Below are 26181 nucleotides of genomic sequence, written 5' to 3' on the forward strand. Positions count from 1 at the left end.
ATAATAAATATTTGTAAAAATTATTTTGTATAATATTTGTTAAATAAATATGTATTTTTATTATATTTTGTTATAATCGGTATTTAGAGAAAAATATGTGTTTTATTATGATTGTTTATTGTTTGTATATTTTATTTTAATTATAATGGTGTTGGAAGAAATATATTTATTTTATATATTATATATTGGTTAATTATTAATTATTGTATTTTGTTATAATTATTTAGATTGGGAGAAATATGTTTATTTGATATATTATTTATTAATAAGTTTTAATATTTGAAGGAAAGGAAAAGGTGACTATGGTTAAAGTATTTTTGTTAAATGATTAAGTGTGGTTAAGTTTTTTTAAGAGGGGGATTACGATAATTCTTTTTTTTTACGTTTATCATTTTTTATATTACACAAACTCTTTGAAGAACAAGAAAGAGAACCAGATTTCGTAGGAAAATATCATAGAGATCTACATCCTTCATCAAGTGTTCATCGAGGCAAGGGAGGACGAGTAGTCTCACTCTAGGCATGACCCTCAATCCCTTCTTTGTTACTTGTATATTGTATGAAAGGATTTTACCAATTGATTGCATTATATATTTTTGGTCTTCTATATGATTTTTTATTGTTCTATTTGATGTTGTGTAGTTTTATATGTTTTCAATTTCGTGATTGAACTTGTAATTATGAAGTTTGGATTGCCTATGGATTTTCATGAGAACCCTAAATGGTTATTGTACAAGTAGTTAATATAGGTATGTAATTAGAATGTGAAATTGAGGTTGGATTTGAGTAATTGATGATATAATAGAATAAAATTAAGCTTTAATCATGATTTTTACCAATTGGTTTGGAGTTTTGGGATTTTGGGTTCGTATTGTGCGACTTTCACATGGTATGTAGGTCTTTTGCAAACTGATATAGTGTTGGGCATTAAATGGGTAGCGTCATTTGAAGTTTCCCCTACAAGTTTTGGCATCGGGCATAAATGTGACAGAGAGGTTGCGGTCCTCTCTGTGTCGAGTGTAATAATCAGTGCATCAGGTGTTGTATTGTTAGAATAAAGTTTTGTAGTCTTCATAAGAATTTTAGCCATGGATGTTAGCTTTCAAATGTCATTGGAATCACCTAAAAAATGGTCTAGAGCTTAAGTTATAATCAATTAGTGAGTAAGGGTCAGACTATCAGATTTAGGCTAAAATGATGCGATTTGTATTTTTTAAAAATAGTAGATGGCATAATTAGCTCTTAAAGTCAACATAGAAGTTAGAGATAAATTTCTTAGATTTATAATAAAATTAAGATCAAATTGATATCACATGTATAGCTCTAGATAGAGCGTTTGAATCATACAATGTCTTAGAAGATTAAGTTGTGAAAATGTAATTGGTGAATGAGGATGATGAATAATTTTACCCTTTTAGTGTTTGATCTTATGAATTGTTTGACTTATATCAATTTTTAGGAAGGATGAATTGCGATAGAAAACAATTGTTAATAATTTATGAAGTAAATTGATTGTTAATGACTTGAGGTGTTTTGATGATAACGATTGTTTAAGAACCTAATGTGTGGTATTGATAAGGATGTTAGACTAATTAAGCTATCGATTTGAATACATAGTGACTATGGTCAAGGTGTTAACATATGATTATACAATCTCATGATGGTTCTATCTTGAAGTATATCGAATGATGTTATGTAATTGTTGTGTTTAAACTGCAAACATGTATAATCATTGTACTAATTAATATTGATAACTAGTCGTGGTATGTGAGCATGCTATTACTATGATTATGAGTTATGTATGAGTTGTAGTGACTTGATCCCTTATGCCATTGATTTCTAACATTTAATTGATATAGTTGAATTGTTAATTGCTATATTGAGACTATTTAACAGTGAAATGATGTGATAATATGATATGATAAGACATGTGATATGTAAATTAATGAGATCATGTGAAATGTTATGTATAGAGCCTGTTTGACATGCATCATATGCATAAAAGAGTTTTTAAGAGTATGATATGAAGTACATCGTTAGGGAAGGCCCCCTTATGTAAAAGCTTGGGGATCAATCCTTGGGGATAACTTGGTTTAGAAGTCTCAATCTCGCCCTTTGTGTGCATGGGATGTATCTTGCATGACTCAACTATCCTGACCAGACCTTTGTAGTATATCCTCCTAGTGAGACTGCGTTGAGGGTATGACCCAACATGTACTCATAGGCTACTCTATGTGTATTGTTAGCGACAATGCACTAGTGTGATATGTGATGTTTTTACTGGTGCCACATGCATGATAACATGTAGTCTGTGTCCATTGCATAATGCATCTTAATACTATGTGGTATTTATTTGTTACATTGTGAATGAAAGGAATATGTTATATGATTAATATGTTTAATTTCACGTTTCTCATTTTTCATTTACCATGTGTTTACATTTTGAGGAGTTAGGAGGACTAGAGCTCGTAGGAGAACACTTTGAAGATTCATGTCTTTCATCAAGAGTTCATCGAAGTAAGGGGGAATGAGTAGTCTCGCTCTGGATATGAGATGTATGTTGGGTAATAGGATTGCTCCCAATCCCTTCTTTGTTACTTGTATTATGTGAAAGGGGTTTTTCCTAATTAATTGTATTATGTGTTTTTGGTCTTCTTTACAATTGCTCATTGTTCTATTTGATGTTATATAATTATTTATGCCTTCAATTTAGTGATTAAAGTTATAATTGTGAATTTTGAATTGCTTGTGGGTTCCTATGAGAATCCTAAGAGACTGTCATGATTATTGTGTGAATAGTAAGTACGAGTATGTAATCAAAATGTGAAATTCATGCCTTCTTGGTGCTTAATATCCTTTTTGAACATCTTTACCAATTAAATCATAATTTGGATGATTGAAACATTAATTCAAAAATTTGTGTGTTATGTAGTAACACTATTGTCGAACACAGTGCTAAATGTCATGGCCATGCTGAGTGTAGTTTGGTGCTGGAGCTCTAAGGGGCTCCCCTATGATGCTCATGCTAAGCATGGGTGGTCACATTGAGCGTGGCTTAGCCAAAGAGAATGGGTGCTCTCTAAAAGTCTTACGTTGAGCACAGAAAGTGGCATTGAGTGTCAATTTTGTATTTTGTATTTTCCTTTCTTTTGTATTCAATGACTTCTATTGGATTCTATTAATGTTATGTAAACCCTATATTTCTTATTGCTAATGCTTTATGATGTATATAAGCATGTTAATAGTATGAATGAGAACAATTGATAAAACGAATGATGTGTTGCCTTGGTATCTTGATGAGACTAATGCAATAAGTGAATTAACATACAATAGTGGATGTGTATTGTTGTAATGTGATAATGCATCAAGTCTTGTTTGACATGCATCATGTGCATACTTGTTTTGGATGAGTATGATATAGAATATACTACTAGGGAAGGCCTCTTTATATAAAAACTTGGGGATCAGTTCTTAGGGTCAACTGAGTTTGGGAAACTTTGATTTCGTCTATTGTGTGCACGAGCCAGAACCTACGTGACACAACTGTCCTGACTATACCTTGATTGTATATCCTTCTAGTGTAAGGTGCATTGAGGGTGTGACCTGGTATGGACTCCTAGGCTACTCAATGTGTTGTCTTATGGTAGTACATGACGTGATTTTGATTGGCACCACATGCATAAAAAAACTTGTAGTCTGTGTTCATTGCATAATGCATGTGAATGAATTTATGTATTAGCTTGTGAATTTTGTGAGAACGTATGTTGTGTTATTAATTGGACTGTATCTTATGATGTTCTGGATAATTGTATCATTGTTTTGTTGCTACTATGAATATACCTTTTGTATTATTGTTTATGTTTAGCTATCCGACTATATTCTACATCGTGAGTCAAAGTGAAATGTTTATCAAAATCTAACATCTATTAACATCATACAACTCATAAAATTAAGAAAATACAAAATGCAACACCAATGCACAATAAGATCATCAAAATTTTCTTTCTTCACCAAGAATTTCAAGAATAAGGAACACTAAGGTCCTACCTTCAAGTTCAACTTTAATGCTTACCAAAGCATGAATTAATATAGTAAAATTAACATGTATAACATAAAAGATCAAACAACAAGTTTTCTTTACCTCAAATCACTCAGAATGAGAAAGAAAAAGAAGAACAACGAAGAACAAAGGCTCCCTATGTAACGACCCGGCTGGTCACTATACACTACACCGTACACCTGAAACTGGACAAAAAAGAACAAGTGTATACATATAGTGTCTAGAATATACATATATACATGTCCAGATCTGACTAGATTCAAAATGTACAAGAATTCATCCAGAACTACTACACCGAGTAGCTGAAACAAACAAGCATCAACAAGGATTAGCTCCGCCTGCCAGCTGCAGACTCTCCACTAGCCACCAACCTATCCCTGCTCTTCTCCCATACATAGTATGATCATCGCAGTCCAAACCACATGGAAACAACAAGGGTAAGCTAGTGAAAGGAAATAACATACAGATATAAATATGTAACTAAATAATAAGAAAAACATAGCTATAGTTATCCGCACATCAACCAGCTTAACAACATCAACTCAATATACCACAACATTCAGCAACAACAGCACACATCTCACATCATCAGCATACAACTCATCAACCATACAGCATAACAGCAATAAAACATACAATGCGTCGTCACGCATATAAGTTAGTATTGGTCGCTTGTAATCGGTATAGGTCGACCGGGCCCCTATACCGTGGTCGCTTTGTACACGTGTGCCTCGACCTTGCCCACACACGGGACCACTAAGACTTAGAGGAGAACAGCAAGTTACCACTCCAAGGGTCAGCTTCCCAGGGAGGGTTTTGAACAAATTGGGCCCCAAGAGCACCACAGCCACTCAACCCACACAATGGGATGAGGAAGTTTCGAAAACAACTCCTCTAGTCTTAGTGATCAACAACTCAGCCTTTTGGCCCACACAGCCATTCGGCCTACACATCCAATATCAACACACAGTACAACACAATTGTACAACTCAACATATCAACTTACAACAATATCAGCTTACAGCGCGGCTAAACAGCTTACGGCTCAACAATATTGGCATCCAGCACGGCTAAACATCTTACAACACAACAATACTAGCATACAACAACTAGCAGCTTATAGCTCAGCTAAACATCTAAATACAGCTCACAGCACAGTCTAAACATCCTTAATCAGCAATAACATCTACAACACGACATATTCATCAATTTCAGCTCAACATCATAATCTCACATTATCTAGTCAGTACAACAATATTTAACAACTACAGCTCAGCTCAACATACACAACATGATCGACAGCATGATCAACAACGTTAAACTACACTACATACAACATATAGTACGGCTTATCCATCTTGTTTACAACTCATCCAAACAACACCAATCAACCCAAGCACCTAAAACAACCTTCACAGAAAACAGCACATCCGGAGTTATACTACTCCTACCATGTTCATCCTTATCTCACATGAAAGATAAGAAGGTTTCCTACAACTCTCAAGAAGACACTAAGTCCTAATTCCTTCATCTATCTTGTTAAAAATGATAAATACCGCAGCAGCTATAAACAAAGGTGACAGCTCAACCTCTCTTCACTAAAACAACCATATCTAGAGTTCTAAAACTCCTTTTTGAGTGATTCCAGCGCCATTGGAAAGCTAACATCCAAGGCTACAACTTTCATGAAGACTACAATGTCCAATTCTGAAAGTACCAAGGCGCTCAGCGCCTACAAAGCACTCAGCGCTTTAGCTCCAGGGATTCTCCTCTAGCTCTCTTCCCCAAAAGCGCTCAGCGCCCTAAAATGGCTCAGCCGTTTTGTCCCAGGTGGCTCTCTGCCCCCAAAGCGCTCAGCGCCTTAGAACGGCTCAGCCGTTTGTGACAGCAAACACAAACCCTCCTCCATTTTTGAACAACAACCTGCAACAATCCAACAGCCCAAACACATGCAAACCCTCCAAAGAACTATACTTTCGTCAATCAACACAAAAACCCCTTCTTTTTCAACATGCAACCACGAATCATCAAAAATCCCAAATATTTTATCAAAACCCCGAAACCCCGAAAACCCCATGTCCTTCAATCTCAGCTCAAAATCATCAAACATCAAACAATCAAAGAGTTCCTAGAATTCGTTTTCAGCCAAACAAGTCAAAGGACTAGCTTCCCTTACCTTGGTGAAGAAATTCGAGCTTCGGAAGGAAGAGCAACGAGAGGAAGTGGAAGAAAGGCTTGTATATCGAAGGAGAAGAAGGAACTTCTACTACTCAGCTAGCCAAACCTCAAATCTGTCCCACACCACCACCTTCAATGGCCAAACGAAAATCCAAGGGAAGAGAATGAGAGTTGAGAGTGAAAAAGAGTTTGAGTGAATAAAAGAGGGAAGGGAGAAAAAAAATGAGTTACGGGTCTCACACCCTAAGAGTTCATCGTATGACAATCTTGACCTTGATTCTCAGCTCATGAGCTTTGAATCTCCAGTCGAGCACTACCACTTAGCTATAAGGAAGGATTTGGACACTTCTACGAAGTTAGAAGAAGAAAACGTCTCTTTTGCCTCTAAAGCCTATCTATCTAAAACTTCTCTCTAGATTTCTTAGGATATGAAACTTATGAAATTTAAGTTTTAAAAAAAACCTTAAATACCTTCCCCTAACTTATTCAACTTTGAACTCAACTTAAAACCTCCCAAAATAACTTAACTCTCAAGAATCTCTTAACCCTTAAAGTTCTAAAACAACAACTAATACAACATAACACCATTTTAAGACATCACATAGCATATATTCAAATAATAAATTAGTAAATCATGTAGTATTATAATTGGCATTAGAAAAAGGAGAAAATGGCCTTGAAGGCTGGTCAACAGTTGCAAGGAGTGGTATAAAATTATCCAAATATTTTTATGAATGTTAAATCACAATAAATTTAAAAATTGTACCCTCCAGATCCTCAATAGATCGAGCATGTCGAGCAGTTGTTCCACAAAATCAACACTCGCTTGGAGGATAAGGTACCCTTTGGATCCCCATTATGTCGAGTAAGCATGGGTCATGTGGGATGAATGTTTCATGGATCTTCGATTGAACGAGTTACCTGAAGAGACTGGTCCCCGAGTCACCATCCGACCGAGTACCCAAGCCCCATTTAATTATTGACGTATTAATCAATGATGGAATTTTCATGATTCTTGCTTAGGTCCATTATGAGGAGAGATTTATACGTATATTAAGGGATTAGGGTTAGAGAAAAAGATTTGTATCTTAGATATGAAGCTCGTATAAACAGGGAAAAAGAGATATTAACATACAAGTTTTGCTCAATCGTGAATGTTCTAGGTTAGGACGGTGGTTAGGTTCTCTTAGACGTCACATCATCAAGGGTTTTCCTGCTGCTATCCCTTATTGGAACATAAAAGAAAAAAAAACATTTTACCATGTGTCACCTTCAAAGACAACTTTTCGCATTGATGCGTAGTGAAAAACCCTATGTAGCCTAGAAAAATATTTATTAAGATTAAAACAATATAAAAAATCATATCGTTTTAAGGAAAAATCACTATTCATAAGTTGTCTTATAATGACTAGGATTGTATTTAATTATATAACCTTAGGACTAAGATTTAAAATTATGTAAATTAATTGATATAGGAAAAAATTCAAAAGAACTAGAAGCTGTCAAATAAAAGGTTGATGAGGAAAAAGAAAAAAAATGGAGAAAGAAGAAGAAAACAAGTAAAAGTAAAAAAAAAAATGGGAATGTGTTAATAGAAAGACCGAATAATATCGGTGTAACTTTTACTAAGTATTACACTGTTCAATAACTTTATGTTAATTGTAAATTTTGTAAATCCAACCGTTAGATTGAAAGTTCATATCACTAATTATATGTGTATATCAAATTTTGTTAAAATTGAATAACAACTTGAAGGTAATCAAAATGTTCATATTTTAGTATATTTTAATATGTATATATTACGTTAATTTTGTTTTATAAGAATGAAGTATCAAATCATCTTGAATTAATATAAAATTTTGTATATATGATCTAAGAGTAAAGAACTTTCAATCTAACGGTTAAACTCACATTTAATATAAAGTTATTGAACGATGTAATACTTAATAAAAGTTACACTGATGATATTATAATCCTATATATATATATATATATATATATATATATATATATATATATATATATATATATATATAAATAAGTTGCTTATATATAGATTAAACAACTAATCGCCGAACATAAGGACTAAAAGTACTGATTTTGTGAAATTAAGGACCAAAATAAATAAATAGTGCAATTATAATAAGGATCAAAATATACAAATATTACGGTTATGAGAAATAAAACGTAAAATGTAAAATATATCAATGTCATGTCAGCAATATACGAGTATCACATCATCCACTATCAAGAGAGGCTAAAAGAGATTTAAAAATGTTTGTATAAGGAGTAAAACAGATAATTTGTAAATATAAGAATTAAAAGGTAAATTTGTACGATTATAAAAAAAAGAAAAAAGTAATTAAAATTAAATGTTTTGATGATAGGTAGCGTTCGAACAACCTTCTACAAATGAATAGAATGATGCGGGTTGAATGAAAGATTAGTTTTGACAAATAACGTTATAAATAATCTAATAAATAAATACTGAAGTACACGGAACTCGCGCATCTGTAATACGCTAACATCTGCGGCCTTTATTAAACAGAACAAAAATACTAACGAGTACACGTAAATCGAGTTTTTTTTTTTTGTGAATAATTTATTTAATATATAAAATTAATTAAGATTTAACCTCTGAATAATCTGATTGGAAAAAGAAATTAGTATTATTTTACTCGAGGCAATGTGGGTAGAAAGAATTATGCATGTTACGTGAGGAAGATGACACCTGAGGCAACATTAATAAAGAAAAGAAAAATGGGAGTTGGAGAAAAGAAGAAGTGGGAGTGAAACGTTTGACTAAAAAATAAGGATGCAAAAGTAGTGTGTAGACGCAACATGAATCCTGAGAATCATAAATTTACAGAGTCCCCACAAGTGACATCAACATCGCAGATAGAAGGCATAAGGAGTAAAAAAGATCACATGCTCGAGGCGTTTGGGCATATGAACGCTTCATGGGGTTGCATAGTTGTTGTGCCCTAAATCAGCAAAGTATCAGAACCATGGAGCCCTCAGAATTAATAGTGGACGTCTACTACACAGGCCCACCACAACCCTCATAATTAGCCTTCGCCCAAGAAACTCCCCCACTAACCAAATTTACAATTTTCTACCACCAATCACTCTACTAGTTAACTAAGTACCCTTTTTTTTTATTTTTTTTTATCATATAGTATGTATATTTTAATCCAGCTATCATAATTCATACGGTTGAGAACATATTTCTTTTTTAGAATTTAAATTTGGACCCTTTTTGCTTGCCCACTCTCGCTGCTGGGGCGTGGGTTACAACTTATAAGAATAGTCTCTCATTTCATTTTATATACTGTTCACCGAAAACAATCTTATCAAGTAAGCACGCACCATTTTAAATTGATTTATGAATTAAATAAACTACTCTTTTTATTTTATAATTTTTTCAGTCTTGTTTAAATAATATCAAAATTATGTGAACGGTAAATTTTTTTATATAAATATTTATACTTAAACGAAAAAAGATATCTGTATTTATGTATTGGATTTATAAGAGTTTTAAGTACACATGGTATATTTAATTATTATATTTTGTTTCTCTGATTCGAGGGATAAAAGAGAGCCGGGGGAAAGACATGCCATGAAATGTGAAACATAATGCCACATGCCTTGTCTTGAGCATCCATTCTTTGTACTTCTTTTTCCTGACTCATAAAAGTTGAAAGCAACCAACAGCCTGTCCTTATTATCCATCCTCCTCTCTTTCTCTCTCTACCTACTACACTAACTGGGGAGGGAAGAATAGTCCCTATTTTTGGTAAAATAAATTATTAAAATATTTGGTTGAACTTGCAAGAAGGAGCATATCATCCAGACCTTTTTTGCCTTTCACTAGTCTTCCCTTCTCTCTCTCTCTCTCCCCTCCTTCTTGTGGTGTATCAACTTTCAATACATTATCCACTCTACTGTGTGCACAAATCCATGACTTCATATTCTTTAAGTGCCTAACAGGTATGGTTTTTGGGGATTCCCTCTCACCTAACTCATAATACTCTCTCTCTCATTTAATTAAAAAATAATAAAAAAAGATTTTATTTTTCTTCTTAATTTTTACTATTCACTCCATTGGGTAATCATGGAATCCATGTCAGGCAGCATCGAGTGGTCGGTGAAGGAAGAAGTGAGCATCACACTGCTGCTATTGTCTGCAAGTGCAAGTACTCTCTTCCTTCTTTCAATGAATGTTTATTTTTATTTTATTTATTTTGTTTTCTATTTTTATGCTTGGGGTTGCTCCATTATGCTTTGTTTGGTAACTCCTTCTGAATTTTAGGTTCCATTTTCCTTGGAACTCTTTCCACTTGACTGTAGGTAGTCATGTGTTTTATTTAATTATTATTCATATTTAATCCTATGATGCAGCTTCTTTCCTAGTACGCACAAAACCTTGTCCAATGTGTTTGTCTTATAATTGCCTGTTTGTGGTTGTCTAGTTTTACATGATTAATTTCCTCCCCTATCATCCATCACTTTCTATTCTTGTTGAATTGGACTTTTACCCATGTTTTTTTCACTTGGCTTGTTTAATTTAAGTTTGGTTCCCCTTAGTGTCTCACTATTTATGCAACACAAACTCACTGCTTAATTTTTTGTTGCTCCTCATGCAATTGTGAATCGCATGGTATAACACAAATAGAAGTTAACCAAACAAAGGGGGACCTTGAAGAAGTTGAGGAGGGAAAAGTGGAATTTTTATTTTTCTTTGTTGTTTCTTATGGACTGGAATTTGAAAGCACCTTCTTGGGATTTGGTGGATGTGGATAATAAGGCAACCTTAGCCAACATGGAAAAAATGGAGGATCAGCAAAACAGGTTTGGAGTTTATAGAATGAAGGGGGAGTTTTCAGTTGACTTGAAGCTTGGGCAAGTGGGGAATTCTGGCACTGACTCAGTACTAGGGAAGTCCAAAGATGTTGTTGTTGCAACTGGTGGTGGAGTCTCCAAAGTTGCATCCTCACCTTCATCAGGGTCTTCTAAGAGAGCTAGAGCCATTAACAACACATCACTCACTGTTTCATGCCTTGTGGATGGGTGCAATTCAGATCTTAGCAATTGTAGAGACTATCATAGGCGCCATAAGGTGTGTGAACTCCACTCCAAGACCCCAGAAGTCACAATTGGTGGCCTAAAGCAAAGGTTCTGCCAACAATGTAGCAGGTGTGCATCATATCATATATATTATTATGAGTCTGTTGGAATACAAACTAGAAGGACTGTTGTAAAAGTTATTTATTTTCAAAAGAGAAACTCTTTTAATATCTAAACAGACTTGCAAGTTCTTTCGTTTGGAATTTGGTTCTAGCTTGTGAGTTGTAGTTTGCCCTCTTAATTATTGCTTTTTTCTTTTTTTGTGTTTGTGCTCCCCTTTTCTTTTCCTTGTACCTGATGATAGACATTTAATTTATGTCATTTGCATTGCATCCGTGTCCATTATTCATGTTAGCTTCACAAGGACTCATACGCCACTAAATTACTTTATTTTGCTTTCTGCTACCATCAGCATCTTGACTTAGCGTTCTTTAGAAGGATAAAGTTTTTGATACTCTAGTATTTACTTCTTTATACTGTTAATTAATTTTCTAAATTTAGAAAAATTTTCTTCATTCTTAATTTGACAAAAAAATTTGAAAACAGGAAAAAAGTTATCCATATAAAATCAAGTATCCGAAAAAATTTTGCTGTAAGCAAAATTCTTAAACCAAAAAGAATTTGTTTCCACTTAAAAAAATTCCCCGATCACATCAATCTCATGCCCAAAAACTCTAGTTTATGATTAATTACTTCAGTTTACAAATAATATTCTAGTTAAGTCTGTGTGGATAAACTTCTTCATAAGTACTTCTAAGAAAGAAAAGTAGGAAGAAAAATAAAATAAATTTATTTATAATCTAAAATTAGATTATGCATGAGCTAATGTGTAGAAGCTTCCTCTTATAATTTCTCCAAAATCTTATTTTTAACTTACACATAGTTAATTTTAACTTAAGCTTATTTCAATTTTCTTTCTTATTTCTTTTTTCAAGAAATGTTTTTAGAAAAATTTATCCAAACAGGTTGTCCATAGATCTAAACCTCTACTGCATGAACATAATGACATAAGTTTACATATAATTTGAGAGAATGACTTGCCTGTATTGTTCTGTTAATATACCCTGTGTATGTTGGTTGTACTTCTAGTAAAATCAGTGGTAAATAATTTTCACCTCTTAGTTTCTTGTGCATTTGATTATATTTGCTTGATTCCATGTCATATTGACATGCTTGAATTTGCTCATATCCTGAAGCTTTCCTTTTGGTAGGTTCCATTCGCTAGAGCAATTTGATGAAAGAAAAAGAAGCTGCAGGAAACGTTTAGATGGACACAACAGAAGGAGAAGAAAGCCTCAGCCAGAACCTCTTACGCGACCTGGTAGTTTTTTGTCCAATTACCAAGGTTAGTTTTCTGGTTCTACCACATTATCTAAATGGACCCTTATGCATATATGCTCAGATTTCATGCAGGCATTAGCCATAGGTACAATAGTCTCAAAAGAGTAAGAAATTTGGTGTCAAAACAATGCATTTACTTACATGAGTGCGCTTCCCACATACCTCATGTGGCTGATTTGGTCCATTTATGTCTACGCTCATGGCAATCTAGTGTCCACTAAAATACTATGTCACTTCATAGACCAATAAATGAGAAAAGAAAAGAAACCATTTTGAGTAAACATGTGCTTGTGAGTAGAGCAAGCACCAATCATTTTAATCTTTGACTTAACAAATTTCTTTTTTTTGAAAAAATATATTCATTTTAGTCCGTTTCTCTCTGTATCCATTTTTACTGTCATTTTCTATGAAAAGAGACTAACTTTTTACAAAATTAAAGATTAGAGTGAAGATTTTATATAATAAAATATTAAAGTAATTAATACCTACAGTTTCAAAAATTAAAATGAGATTTTGTTTTGAAGATTCTCCTTTTGAGAGTGGAATCTAGATGGTCATCCATAAGAAATTATCCATATTATTGCTGATATTAATATCAGTATTTTGATGTCTCCTCGAAAGTGTAGAGAATAAAGTACACTTAAAATCATTGGTTAAAAAAAATTATTGGTTCAGAACCCTGAAAAAATCAAATCTAGAAATAATAATATTTAAACTATATTTTTTTCAATCATTGGTATTTTAATTAATAATTATTATTTTTACTTTATTCTTAAAGTACATTCTTATTTTTGATGTGTCAATTTTTTTAATGGAACCCTGCTTAAAATTTCTCAGTTTCTCATTTCTATACATCATTCCAAATTCACCTTGAAAAGAAAGTCTCTCTGGATAAAGTTGTATTATTCATACATCAAAAATTTTTGTCTTTATGTTTTTTTTTTTACATCTCATACTTCTTTTTTCTTTCTTCTATTTCTCTCATATATAGTTATAAAGTTTGTTATAATCTGATGTACAAATATTCCTCCAACCAGTAGGATTAAAGGCACTCTATACCTTTAAGAGAATAATTTTTTTATATTAATTAATGAATAATTTCATTTTGCAGTCATGTGCAGTTATGTGCAGTTATTTACTTATTTTTTTAGTAGCTAATTAGAGAATAAAATAAGAAAATAAATAGTGAACACCAAAAGGTAGTATCTCTTTTATTATTAGTATAGATGACTACTATTGTGAGATGACTGTTGTACACTTTATTGTACAAATAACATTATTCTTCTGATGAATGATGTCAACATCGATACATATAATGATATATTGTCAACGAGCACTTGTATTAACACTTATATTCATCAGGGCAACGACAGACACAGTACTACAGAAGGAATTAGTCTCAAGCTCAGTAATTTTGTTAACTTAATACTTGCATGAGATATAGTGCATATATATAACAGTTGAGAAATTCAATGTTTCAGGGACCCAGTTGCTACCCTTCTCAAGTCCACATGTGTATCCTTCCACTGCCATGGTGAGCCCCTCTTGGAGTGGTGGGATAGTCACTTCCTCTGCAGAAGCTAGGTTCTACAACCAACACCACCAAGTGCATCATTTGGTCGAAAAACAAGACCTTTTCCTGGGATCTTCCCACAAGGAAGGGAAGCAAGTAGCATTCTTACACAGCAACCACCAAACCCCACCACCTTTTCCACCTGCTTCGCTTCTCAGAACCGCCACCACCGCCACCACCACAACCCCTTTAACATCCAATAATAGTAATTCGGTGCATGACTCTCCTTGTGCTCTCTCTCTTCTGTCATCATCACAGACGCACACTCATGGGAACGCCTTGAATCAAATGGTGCAGCCTCCTTCCATGTCCCTCATGCAGCCCTTGGGCCTGAGCCTGCAGGATAATAACAGCCTTGAGTCCGTGAACCATTGTTCGTCCATGTATAGCTTGGGCTCTGATGGGTCCCAGTGCAATGAAGCTCCTCAACTCTTTCCCTTTCAATGGGAATAGATTCATATGTATACTTTCTTTGTTCCTTATTATTACTAATGGATTCTTTCCCCCACAGACTAGTGGAATTCTCATTTACTCTCCCTTTAATCGAGGCAATGCCTATGGACAATTCATCATACTGTTTCTGTTTGTATCTTCGGGGAAAGAATAACTCGACATTTTTACTTATGATTCGAAATGGGAATCGTAAAAGGAAAATGTTGATGCACGTAGCATTTGAAAATGTTTCATAATAATTGATGTTTTTACTTTTCAATCTTATAATAATACTTCCTCGTGGAAGACATGTCTTATGTCCATGCAAGAAAAATGTAATATTATTTTTTCTAATTTGTCACTTCACAAATTATTCAAATATTGTAATTAAAAATAATGTATTTATTGAAAAAGTGAAATTATTTTAGTTAAATTGAATAAAGAAATGATATATTTATTATTATTTTTAATGTGTATAAAAATTTTAAATTGAATCATTGGGAAAGAGAAAAAGTATCTTTTAACAAAGAGTATTACATGGTAACTAGCAAAATTTAGTTAGAACATTTTAGTTTTTTTTTTTGTAATATAAGGGCAAAAAAAAAGGAAAAAAGAAACTAGAAATTACATCCTTAAGAATAAAGTTCCTACTCTATTAGCCGTAAGAAGAGAACTTATAGTTGCAAGCACGGATTCTACTATTACTAATTCATTTCCGTAATGAGGTCCCAATTTTGAGAAGAAATCAGCACATTGATTCCCTTCACGTCGCCAAGGCCTGAAAGAAATCTTTAATCTTAGCTACCAACACCGAATATTTATGATAAGGGTCAATCACACTCAAGATCAAGTTAACCACAGAGAGCGAGTCAGATCAGAAACACAGAGAACATCCTTAAAATTATACTTCCACCCTAACTCCATCCCATGATAAATAGCTAATAGTTCCGCTTTCAGATTATCCGTCTCTCCCGCATCACCATAAAAACCCACGATCCAACAACCCAAATGGTCCCGACAAAGATCACCATAACCAGCTGGACCAGGGCAGCCTTGAGCACTTCCATCTACATGAACTGTAATCTGATCCATCTCCCGCGTGCAGCTCTGGAGGCTAGGAACAAACACACGCTCATTTAGAAGGTGGTGAGCCCTAATACGAGAGACAACAACTTGAGGTGGAAACTGTCCATTTTGAAAAGCCACAACATTTCTCGCCTTCCAAATCTCCCACATTGCGACCAGAACCAGCGTCCCCCACAGTTGATGGGCTATTTTCAGCCACGATCGCCACTCCAACGAGTGGGAATAATAAGGTCAATTTTGAGCTTACTCCAAACCATAGTAGCTATTGTGCACTAAAAAAATCGATGGTAAGAATCTTCTTCCACTCAGGTACAAACCTGACAAAGACCTTCTTGGCCAATATGATGAGACCGCAAGAAATGTTGTGTGGGGAGGCTATCAAGAGAGAATTGCCAAATAAAAAACCTGGCGCTTTCTGAAGCTTGAATGTGCCAAATCCAGCTCCAACCACTCTCTGGCGTACCGCTAGCATGAGCCAATTGCCAAGCATAACCATTAGTCGAGTATTTCCCTGTCAAGCTATGATCCCAAACCATCACATCAGGAAGTGAAGGGTGTAGACCCATGCCACACTCCTGGATTTTTTGACGTAACTCCTCCGAGATGGGGGTATAAAGATGTTGTAATCGCCAGGTATTCTCATGCACCACCTCCTTAACTAGAAGATCCACGTCATGCAAATGAACCATAAGGAACCTGCAAGCATAGTGGTGAACTATCTAGCCAACTGTCAAACCAAAAACTAACATTTCCGCTCCTCAACTTGAGCTTGAAACCCTCCTTGAGCACCTCAAATGCTTTAGATAAGGACTGCCAAAAGAAGGAGCCTGTAGCCCTGAGTTTCATGTGGAGACCAGGATATTTAGCAGCCACAAACTGGACCCATAACTTCTCACCATGGTTGAAAAAATCCCAAATCAACTTCCCCAATAAGGCGGTATTTTGGAGCCTTGCTACTCGAACTCCAAGCCCACCATGACGACGCTTCTGAGTGATAATATTCCAATTCACCAGATGAAGTTTATGCACACCTTCACCACTCCAAATGAACTGTCTTGTTAACCTATCCAAGGCATCACAAAATTTTTGAGGAACCCACTGCATTTGCATGGAATAAGTGGGAAATGCAGCCACAACAACGTTGGCCAACGTTACACGACTAGGACGATTCAGGAGCTTGCCCTTCCAAGATGCCAACCTTTGTTGTACCTTGTTAAGGATAAAATCAAACTGGCCAGCAAGTACACGACCATGCACCATATGGAAACCCAGATAATGCCCTAACAAACCCGTAAATCGAATATTGGTGAGATCAAACAACTTCTGTTTACGATGAGGAGGGACTCCACACAATGCATAGGCCTTGGACTTCTCAGGATTAAATCGCAGCCCTGAAGCATTAGAGAAACGGTCGAGTAAAGCTATCATAGTCCGCACACTAGAAGGCTTGGCCTTGGTGAATAAGAGAACATCATCTGCAAAAAATAGGTGGGAAATAGGAGGTCCACCTCTGGCCAACCTGAAGGGAACCCAAGTACCTTCTTGGACAGCATGTGTGATCAAAGCACCCAGCTTCTCCATACAGAGAACGAACAAGTATGGGGAGAGTGGGTCACCCCTGTCGTAATCCACGCTTGGTAGCGAAAGCCATGGGTTTTTTGCCCATTCCACAAAATAAAGACAGAAGGAGAGGATAAACTATGCATTATTAAACTGATAGTGTTACCGGGAAAGCCATATTCACGAAGGATTTGAGCCACAAAGCTCCATGAAATCATATCATAAGCTTTTTCAATATCCAACTTAAGAACAACATCAGCCTTCTTCCTTTTCGACTTTTTCATGGAATGGATTATCTCCTGCAGAATAATTGCATTGTCAGTAGTATTTCTTCCTGGGATGAAACTGCATTGAAGAGGGCTAACTAGATCTTGGAGCCAAGGCCGTAGACGAGACACCAGCACCTTCGAGATTAGTTTCTGCATAACATTGCATAAGCTAATGGGGCGAAAATCCTTAAGCCTCTTGGGATCCTCACACTTCGGAATAAGAGTGACTAGAATATCTGCAAGTTTAGGATCAAAATAACCAGTAACAAATGCCTCCCTCACCACCTTACAAATATCATCTCCAATCTCGTGCCAAAACATTTTATAAAAGATAGCTTGGAAGCCATCTGGACCCGGCGCTTTATAGGAGTTCATACTCTTCAAGGCTGCATAGACTTCCTCCTTAGATGGCGCTGTCCCCAACATAGAAGCAGCCTCCACAGGCAAGCTACTCAAAGGTGGATCCAGAGGGGAATCATCCATAGTATTTGACCTCCCAAACAGGTCAGTGAAGAACTCTACAGCAGCAGATTGAAGTTGGGCTTCATCTACACTCCATTCACCCGAAGCAAGATAGAGGCCATGAATTTTATTTTTCTTTCGTCTAACCACTGTTTGAGCATGGAAAAATCGGGTATTCTTGCTTCCCAAGCGGACCCAATTCTCTCGAGATTTTTGAAACCACATAGTTTCCTCCTGAAACAAAACAAGCTCATACTCACGTAAGAGCGCATGATACAAATGCAGCAACCGCAATGAATCCACCCTTTCTAAGGATCTCTCAATGCCACGAAGGCGCCTATCAAGAATAGTTTTGCGATAAAGAATATTTCCAAAACTTTCTTTATTAAAGGCTAGAGAATCTTTTCGCACATGATCCAAAGCGCTAGCCACATTACCATGACCCTTCGCCCAAGCAGAATGAACTACCTCACCATACCCCTTGTCTTGTGTGTGCACCAAGCGGCTTCAAAGCGGAATGGTCGCACACCCTTAAGATGAGTAAAACCCCCACACCTGAGCAAAAGAGGGTTATGATCTGAATGACGTCGAGGGAGGATCTCCATGACCCGCTTCTGGAAATCGCAAACGCCATTGAATATCGCCCAGAATTCTATCCAGTTGCTTATGAAGCGGTCCATTCTTACCTGCCATACGATGCCACGTAAAACGGCCTCCAACCTAATTAAGAGTTAAAAGATTGCAGTCCTCCACCAATTGCCCAAATTTCGTTGCCCGACTATGTTGAAAGACCCCTCCCCGCTGATCAGAGGGAAGAAGTATCTCGTTAAAATCACCCATGAGCGTCCACGCTTGTTTGAAGCGATGTCGGAGTGAACGTAGATAGTCCCAAAGCCGCAACCGCTCGTTAGGAATAGGACTAGCATAGACGCCAGAACATATCCACCTAAGGGACCTCATATAGAAACTTCTAATGAAACAATTTGAGGGGCAGAATCCAAAATCTTGAAGTTATAAACTGAAGTAGCCAATTGTAGAGCCCAAATTCCCCCTGCATGCCCCGAGCCTCCTGAATAGCCACCACCTTAAAACCCAAGTTATCCCAGAAATGCTTCACCCTCAAGAATTGAGTGTGCACCTCGAAAAGAAACACAAGATCCGGGAGAGCCTTATGAATGGTATCCCGCAAATGAGAGAGATTCCGCTTTCCTGCGGCACCCCGAACATTCCAAGCTAGAATTTTACAATCAGAACCTATCATGATAGACAATATAGTATAAAGAAACAAGTATAGCTTGGGCGTAGCTTAAGAAAAAGTCCCAAACCCAACCCCATTATCTCAGGTGTTTCCTCCACCATATCGCCGTCTTCCTCCTCACCCGTGAGGTCCATGTCCATGTCACCCAGTTCATGCGGTACATGACAACCCTTAGCAGACTCGACCACATCCTTATCAGGAGGTTGAGGGTCCTCACAACATAATAGATGTTTATTATTTTCCCTCTGGGCTGGCAATGTGGTTGTAAAGCCTGAGGGCACGATAATCTTATTGATGTCATGTAGGGGAACTATAGGAGTAAGCGTAACAATGGTGGCAACAACCTGCGTATGTGAGGACCCCACGTTAAAATCATGCAAAATGGTACCCCCTTATCCAACAAGCTACCTCGCACATGTTGTTTCTCATGCGAGATTGTCTCGACCACAGTATCACGTGCTAACCCTTGTGCATGACGTGGACGCTTCAAATTTTTTTCAAAAGCACTTCTAACAGGACCCACCACTCTAGTGGCAACTGGCATCAAATCCCTGCTAGAAGGAGTCTTACCATTAGGTGCATTTGTAATCTCATGAATATTACCTGGATTTGCTGCTTCCAAATCATTGATATCATCAGTAAGCACATTAAAGGAGTTATGATTAGGAGGGGATTTTCCCATATTACGTGGCTCTCCTTTAAAACGAGCATAATGAGAATTCTGATTTTTTGGTGGCTGTTTCGGTTTTTTCACCACTAACCAATCTCCATGAAGAGCATCATCCCCGTGATTCTTGCAATCTTCATTAACAACCAGATTAGGGTTAGGAGACCCCTGCATCGGCGCTGCCACCTCGCCTGACAATGGGCCAACCTTGTCCCCACCGCCATGCGACGATGCTGAAATTGTAGTACCCAAACCAGCATGCGTGCAGTTTCTAGCCAGATGTCCATACCTACCACAACCCGTGCAAAGCCAATGAAGACCTTCGTACTCGACCTTAAACCAGTGCTCTCGAAACCATACTCTTCCCACCACTGGCTCATTCAAGGGTATTTCCACACAAACCCTTGCGAACTTTCCTCGAGAATCATTCAATGTTGTCAGATCGACCTTAATCGGCCTACCCACCGCAGTTGCAAGAGCGAGCAGAACGCTCTCATCATAATACTCCATCCCGAGAGATGGAAAACGCACCCAGACCAAAGTCTTGTCTAGCTGAACATCAGCTGCTACAAAATCAGGCATCCACTCCCTAACCGCAAGATAGTGGTCAAAGATGAGCCACAGTCCCTCAGAAATAGCCTTTTCCCGATCTACTGCAAGATCAAACTTTACCATGAAAAAGCCACTACCGATATCCAGTAATTCAAAATCACCCACCGGTTTCCATGCCCCCTTTAACTTCTCCCTCATCGTGAGAAAGCCTAATTGTTTCCCCAGGAATTTCACCAACACGTACTGCATCCTGCCAAGGGGCACGCAGAGACTGCACCACCGTTTCATCCAAAAAACATCGAGGTTTAAGCCTATCGCCATCTTCGTATTCAATCCGAAAAAGGTTAGCCTTAATAAGATCGGTCTTCTCTCGTCGAGACATAGGTTCTTTACCGTGCAACACTTTGTCCCTAAAGGAAACGGTTGCGAAACACTAGCCCTGTGGGCGTCCATATTCTCCAAAAATGTTAAAATAAAATATGTTTTTAGTTTTTTTTTTTAAATTTAGTGTAAATTTATTTTTTATCTCTTAAATTTAAAATTATTATTTTTAGTCTTTGTAATTTTTAAAAATTTTATTTTAAATTCTCAGGTCACCAATAATATTTGAAAGTAACCAATTAAGACAATTATTTAGTATTAGGTTTAATATGATGTTTTCACAAATATGAATACTAGTTGGTAGATTTAATGTGATAGTATTTAACAAATTCTTTAATAAAATCTATAAAAAACTTTTTGAAATTATAAGACAAAAAAATCAATTTTAAATCTAAGGGATTAAAAATAATTTTATTTTAAATTTAAAATATTAAAATCATATTTAAGTCAAACATTTTTATAAATTTTAATATTATCATTAGATATGTTAATATTATGAGAGTATTATTAACATTACCTTTAATAGTATTATTTTTTATAAATCTTTAATAGTGTTTTTGGATGGGGAGTTTAAATAGAATAATTTATTTATTTTAAGAATTTTAAATTTTTTGAGGTAAAATATCTTGTTTGGATGAAAAATTTATAAGGAATTTGAAATTCAAGTATTTGTGAAATTTCTTGAAATAGTAGAATTTCAAAATCTCCAAAAAAAAGTAAGAATTTGAAATTCTTCATATTTTTTTTTCTTATTTCACTTATATATTTTATCTTATCTCTTATCTCTTTATGTTTTTAATTATTGAATATTTAAAAATATTTTTAAAATTATTAAATATTATCTAATACTAATTTTAAAATTATTAAATATTTAAAAATTAGCTAATATTTATTTTTATAAAATTTAATTTAAAAATCTCAATATATAAATATATTTTTAAAATCAATTTTACCATGGTGGAATTAAATTATCATATTTAACCCAACAATTTAAAATTTGAGAAATTTGAATTGACTTATCCAAACAAAATATTTTAAAAACGATAGAAATTGAAATCAAAGTAATTCAAATACTACGAATTTAAAATTCTTTGAATTTGTAAAATTCCTCATCCAAACACAACATAAGTGTTCAAATTTATTAAATAAAATTTCTAGTTTGAATTTTATGAATACATTAAAAAATATAATTAGGAGAGTATATTTTGTTAAATATGTCTAGTTATTTTATTTTATAGAGATTAATTATTGATAAAATAAAATTAATAAATCAATGATATAATAAATAATAATAATAATAATAATCAATAATAATATATAAAGAAAATATTTTTTTATGCCTACTTTTTAAAGACAATTATATCTTTATATTTTTTTCACTAATATATATTTAAGGATAAAATAAAAAAAATTGTTTCTCTTTAAAAATAATAATTATCCATTTATTTATTTATTTTTATTAAAATACTATTTTATTTTATTTTTTTTAACGAAAATGTGAAGTATTTTGTCTCTATTAGTAATAATAAATTATATATAAAGATTATTCGTCAATCTAATACTCAAATTTGGATAAGGTATTTGGATTGTTTCCAATTAAATCCTACCTCTTAAGAATTAGGTTTGAATTTCATTCCATTCATCTACTTAATTTTCTTTTTGTTTTCTTTAATGCATCCTTTAAGAAAGGGAAACAATAGCTTCTATGGCACATTTTTTTTAATGTTAATTGAAATTTACATGACTGGTCAAACAAGAAAAATAATTACATGGATATCAATTAATGAGGTAGGTTTGAATTACTTATCAATTAATGGTTTCTACATGAATTTCAATTTAATAATAAAAAGAAAGAGAAAACAACAGAGTTGTTATAACTGAGCGTGAATTCTAGTTCAGTTAAATGAATACTGTGCAGGTATTATTGTAAATTTTTTCATATATATATATAAGTCGGTCCAATTGAAATTCGATTATTGAACCAGTGCAAGTTTCAAAATTGATCGTATAAAGAACTAGTATAAAATTAATTAATTAACTAAATCATTTTAAAATTGGAAAGATCAAGTATAACTGGTTAAAATGATTTACATGAATTTATTTTTAAATAAAAAACTTAATATTACGATGATTGATAAAATTCTAATCAATATTATGATGATTGATTGTTATATCTAGGGGTGAGTGTGAACCAGGTTGGTACGAGTATAATTTTGTCCATACTTGATCCAAAGTTTCGTTGGGTTATTTGCTCTAACTTGAATTAAACCTAGTAAATTAGGAACAAAATCTGGTCAACCAGATCTATTATTGTTGTATTATATTAATTGTAATACTGTGTATAGTTAAAATAGGTAATATGAAAAATTAAAAAGATATAATTTATAATATGAAAATTTAAAAGATATAATTTATCATGTATCCTTTTTTTTTTAAGTAATGAAATGATGTTAGAGTTTCATTTCATTATAAAATATTTAAATAATAAAATAATATGTTTATTTCATTTCATCATTATCCAATTCCATTCTGATCTCAATTTATTTCATTTCATTATCTATCAACGATCCAAACATAATATATAAAACTTTTTTAACTAATTCACTTATTAAAAAAATTAGTTTAATCATTAATATTAAACTTTTTAACTATTTGTAACATTATTTTAAAAAAAAATTATTCTTTATAAATGACTAATTTTTATTAAAAATTTAGAAGATTATTTTTAGTAAGATTTATCATTTCAATCACGTTTTTTCATATATAAATTTTGAATTCAAAATTTTACTCAAAATAATAACTTATTGATATTTAGGAGATAATTTGAAAATAGTCTCATAAAAAAGATTAAAAAAATATAGTAAAATTATATATATATATATATATATATATATATATATATATATATATATATATATATATATATATGAAGGGAAGGAATAATTACAAAACTCTAGTAATATTTTCTTAGAGTAATATCAACTCACGTGGTTAATCACCTAAAACTAACCATATTTACAAATACAAAATACATTTAATTACGTGTGTAAGTAAAAAATGTCATGTGCAATTTTCATGTGCATGTTCTTACTTTCTTTAAAACAAATGCTAGTTCCGTTTTTTTTATAAAATGCAACACACGTGTAATAATAAATAAAAATGAAATGAATAAGATAAATAAAATAGGAGAAAAAAGATTTTTTACGAAATTTTGATAACTTAAAAATAAGAATTTAATTAAACTATAATTTTTTTACATGACCATCATATTAAAAGTTAACATGTAGTTAATGTATTAATTTTTCTTTTTTATTTTTTAAAAATTTATTAACTTTATAATAAATTACTATTTAAAAGTCATCCATAAATAATTTTAGATGGATTGATCATGAGATTCAGAATTAATTAGTTGAGCAATCAATTTCTGTACATCTAAAAAAAAGTTTAATATATTAATTAGTTAACATTTTGAAGATTTTTAAATAAGTCTTTAAACTTACAAATTTTGTGAACAAGCTCCTAATATTTTATATTTTTGTAATTGAGTCTTTGTAATTAATTTGTGACGATTTCAGACCGTCAAAAAGTAACAATTTATGATTTCATTAATGCTAGAAATCTAATTACAAAAATTAAAAAGTACTAAGAATTCAATTATAATTCTTTTTTAGTTTAAGAACTTAATTGAAAATTTTAAAAAACTTCAATGTCAAAAGATATATTAAAACTTAAAAAAATGATTTAGTAGAAGCATAAAAATATATATAAATTGAATTATAACAATAAGGGAAATGTTATAGTCACCTCTTCCTTTCTAATAGATATGTCTATCTTCTCAATTTTTTTTTCTAAAAAACTTCCTTCTAATCTATTTTTTTTATTTAAAAAACTATATTCTTGGTTCATTATCTCTTTTTTCATTCTTTTTTCTTTTGCTACTTTATTTGTCTCTCATCACTCTTCATATGTCTTTTTTTACTTTATTTGTCTCTCATCACTCTTCATATGTCTTTTTTCAGTTTAACTTTTTATTTCTTGATTTTTTCTCTCAATAATCAACACAACCACCAATTTATCTCTATTATTTTTTAAATCATATTTTTTTCATTCTTAATTTCAACATTTTTAAACTCTAGTATTTTGTGTTATCTTCAATATCGCATACATTTGATAAAAGATTATGAATTTTGTAAAGATGCAGTTTTCACATGTATAGTCGATTAATTTTACAAATAAATTATCGAATAAAAATAATATATATTTTTTATTATTGTTCTAAAATTTTGTTTTCTAGTTCTTAAAATATACATTCGAAAAGTACTTTTCAAAAGTATTATTTTTTATTCTTCTAAAAATTATAGTTTTCCTTGTGAATTTTGAAAGTGTAAAACATACTTTTGAAAAGTACTTTTTAAAATAATAAATTTATTTATCTTTCAAAATGTATTTTTGAAAGTGTACTTTTATGTTTCTACTTTCCAAAAGTATATATTTTTGCTTTTGAATCCCATGCTTTGTAGCATTGAATTTGAGGGGAGGGGAGTGGATTTGAAAAGAATGGTAAAAAGACACTCGCGAGAAGGGAAATTGAGTCGAAAATACATGGAAACATGAATAGTAATTACCTTACAAAATGAGGGGATTGAAGTAGAGTTTAGCCTAAAGACATTAATGCCCCCACTTTCTTTTAACTACTTATTACTAATTACTCATCATCTACTTGTTTTTACTCCCATGACCCATACTTGTTTTTACTCTTGTGACTCATGTTTGTTTTCACTATTGTGACTAGTCTAACGTAAATAAGGTATCTAGTTGCTTTACTCTTTATTTTTCTTTGCTCATTCTTACAATAAATATATAAATCTACTATCTGTATATGATGAAATTACTATTTGTGGTTGAAATACTGAAATTTGCACGAGTATAATTAGTTATGGTTCCGAATTGAAGAAACCATATTTGAATATGCAAGGCTATATTCGTTACCATTGTTGTGTATTGTATTTGAATATGATACAAATCATATTTAATTATATTCAAATATATTCTATTATGTTCTTTACTATATATCATATTCGAATAAGTTGTGCATGGATACTATTTTTTTGTATGATATTCAAATATGTTGCGTAGCATATTCAAATATGATAAGGTATATTGCATTATGTTTGACTATATTCAAATATATTGTATATTTTCTACCTATATTTCACTATCTTGTGTGATATTACA

At 33.3% G+C, this 26181-nt stretch overlaps 2 protein-coding genes and 1 long non-coding RNA gene across 7 annotated transcripts; 2 read left to right on the top strand and 1 right to left on the bottom strand.

Moving 5' to 3' along the window:
- Positions 1-335: 335 nt before the first annotated feature.
- Positions 336-3707, top strand: LOC145958825 (uncharacterized). Of its 2 annotated transcripts, XR_014434381.1 has the most exons (3): positions 343-520; positions 2455-2555; positions 2933-3707. It is a non-coding gene; the product is annotated as an uncharacterized LOC145958825 (long non-coding RNA). The 2 variants fall into 2 exon arrangements; XR_014434380.1 differs by lacking the exon at positions 2933-3707 and having other exon boundaries at positions 336-520; positions 2455-2796.
- A 6268-nt stretch (positions 3708-9975) lies between these two features.
- LOC109797843 (squamosa promoter-binding-like protein 13A) lies at positions 9976-14943 on the top strand. Of its 4 annotated transcripts, none has more exons than XM_020357991.3 (5): positions 9976-10228; positions 10369-10434; positions 10917-11434; positions 12577-12710; positions 14188-14943. In XM_020357991.3, exons 3-5 carry the CDS (start codon positions 10992-10994, stop codon positions 14730-14732), a joined length of 1122 nt encoding a protein of 373 aa, XP_020213580.2. In that variant the 5' UTR covers positions 9976-10228; positions 10369-10434; positions 10917-10991; the 3' UTR covers positions 14733-14943. The 4 variants fall into 4 exon arrangements, with proteins under 4 accessions (XP_020213580.2, XP_020213583.2, XP_020213579.2 ...); XM_020357994.3 differs by having other exon boundaries at positions 10373-10434; XM_020357990.3 differs by having other exon boundaries at positions 9977-10228; positions 10914-11434.
- A 614-nt stretch (positions 14944-15557) lies between these two features.
- On the bottom strand, positions 15558-15947 carry LOC145958509 (uncharacterized). The gene has a single exon (XM_083076003.1). The coding sequence runs from the start codon at positions 15945-15947 to the stop codon at positions 15558-15560; it is 390 nt and encodes a 129-aa protein (XP_082932129.1).
- Between the last annotated feature and the right edge of the window lie 10234 nt (positions 15948-26181).

This window comes from Cajanus cajan, chromosome 6 (assembly GCF_000230855.2).
Source record: "Cajanus cajan strain Asha chromosome 6, NIPB_CcT2T_4, whole genome shotgun sequence".
Lineage (NCBI taxonomy): Eukaryota > Viridiplantae > Streptophyta > Magnoliopsida > Fabales > Fabaceae > Cajanus > Cajanus cajan.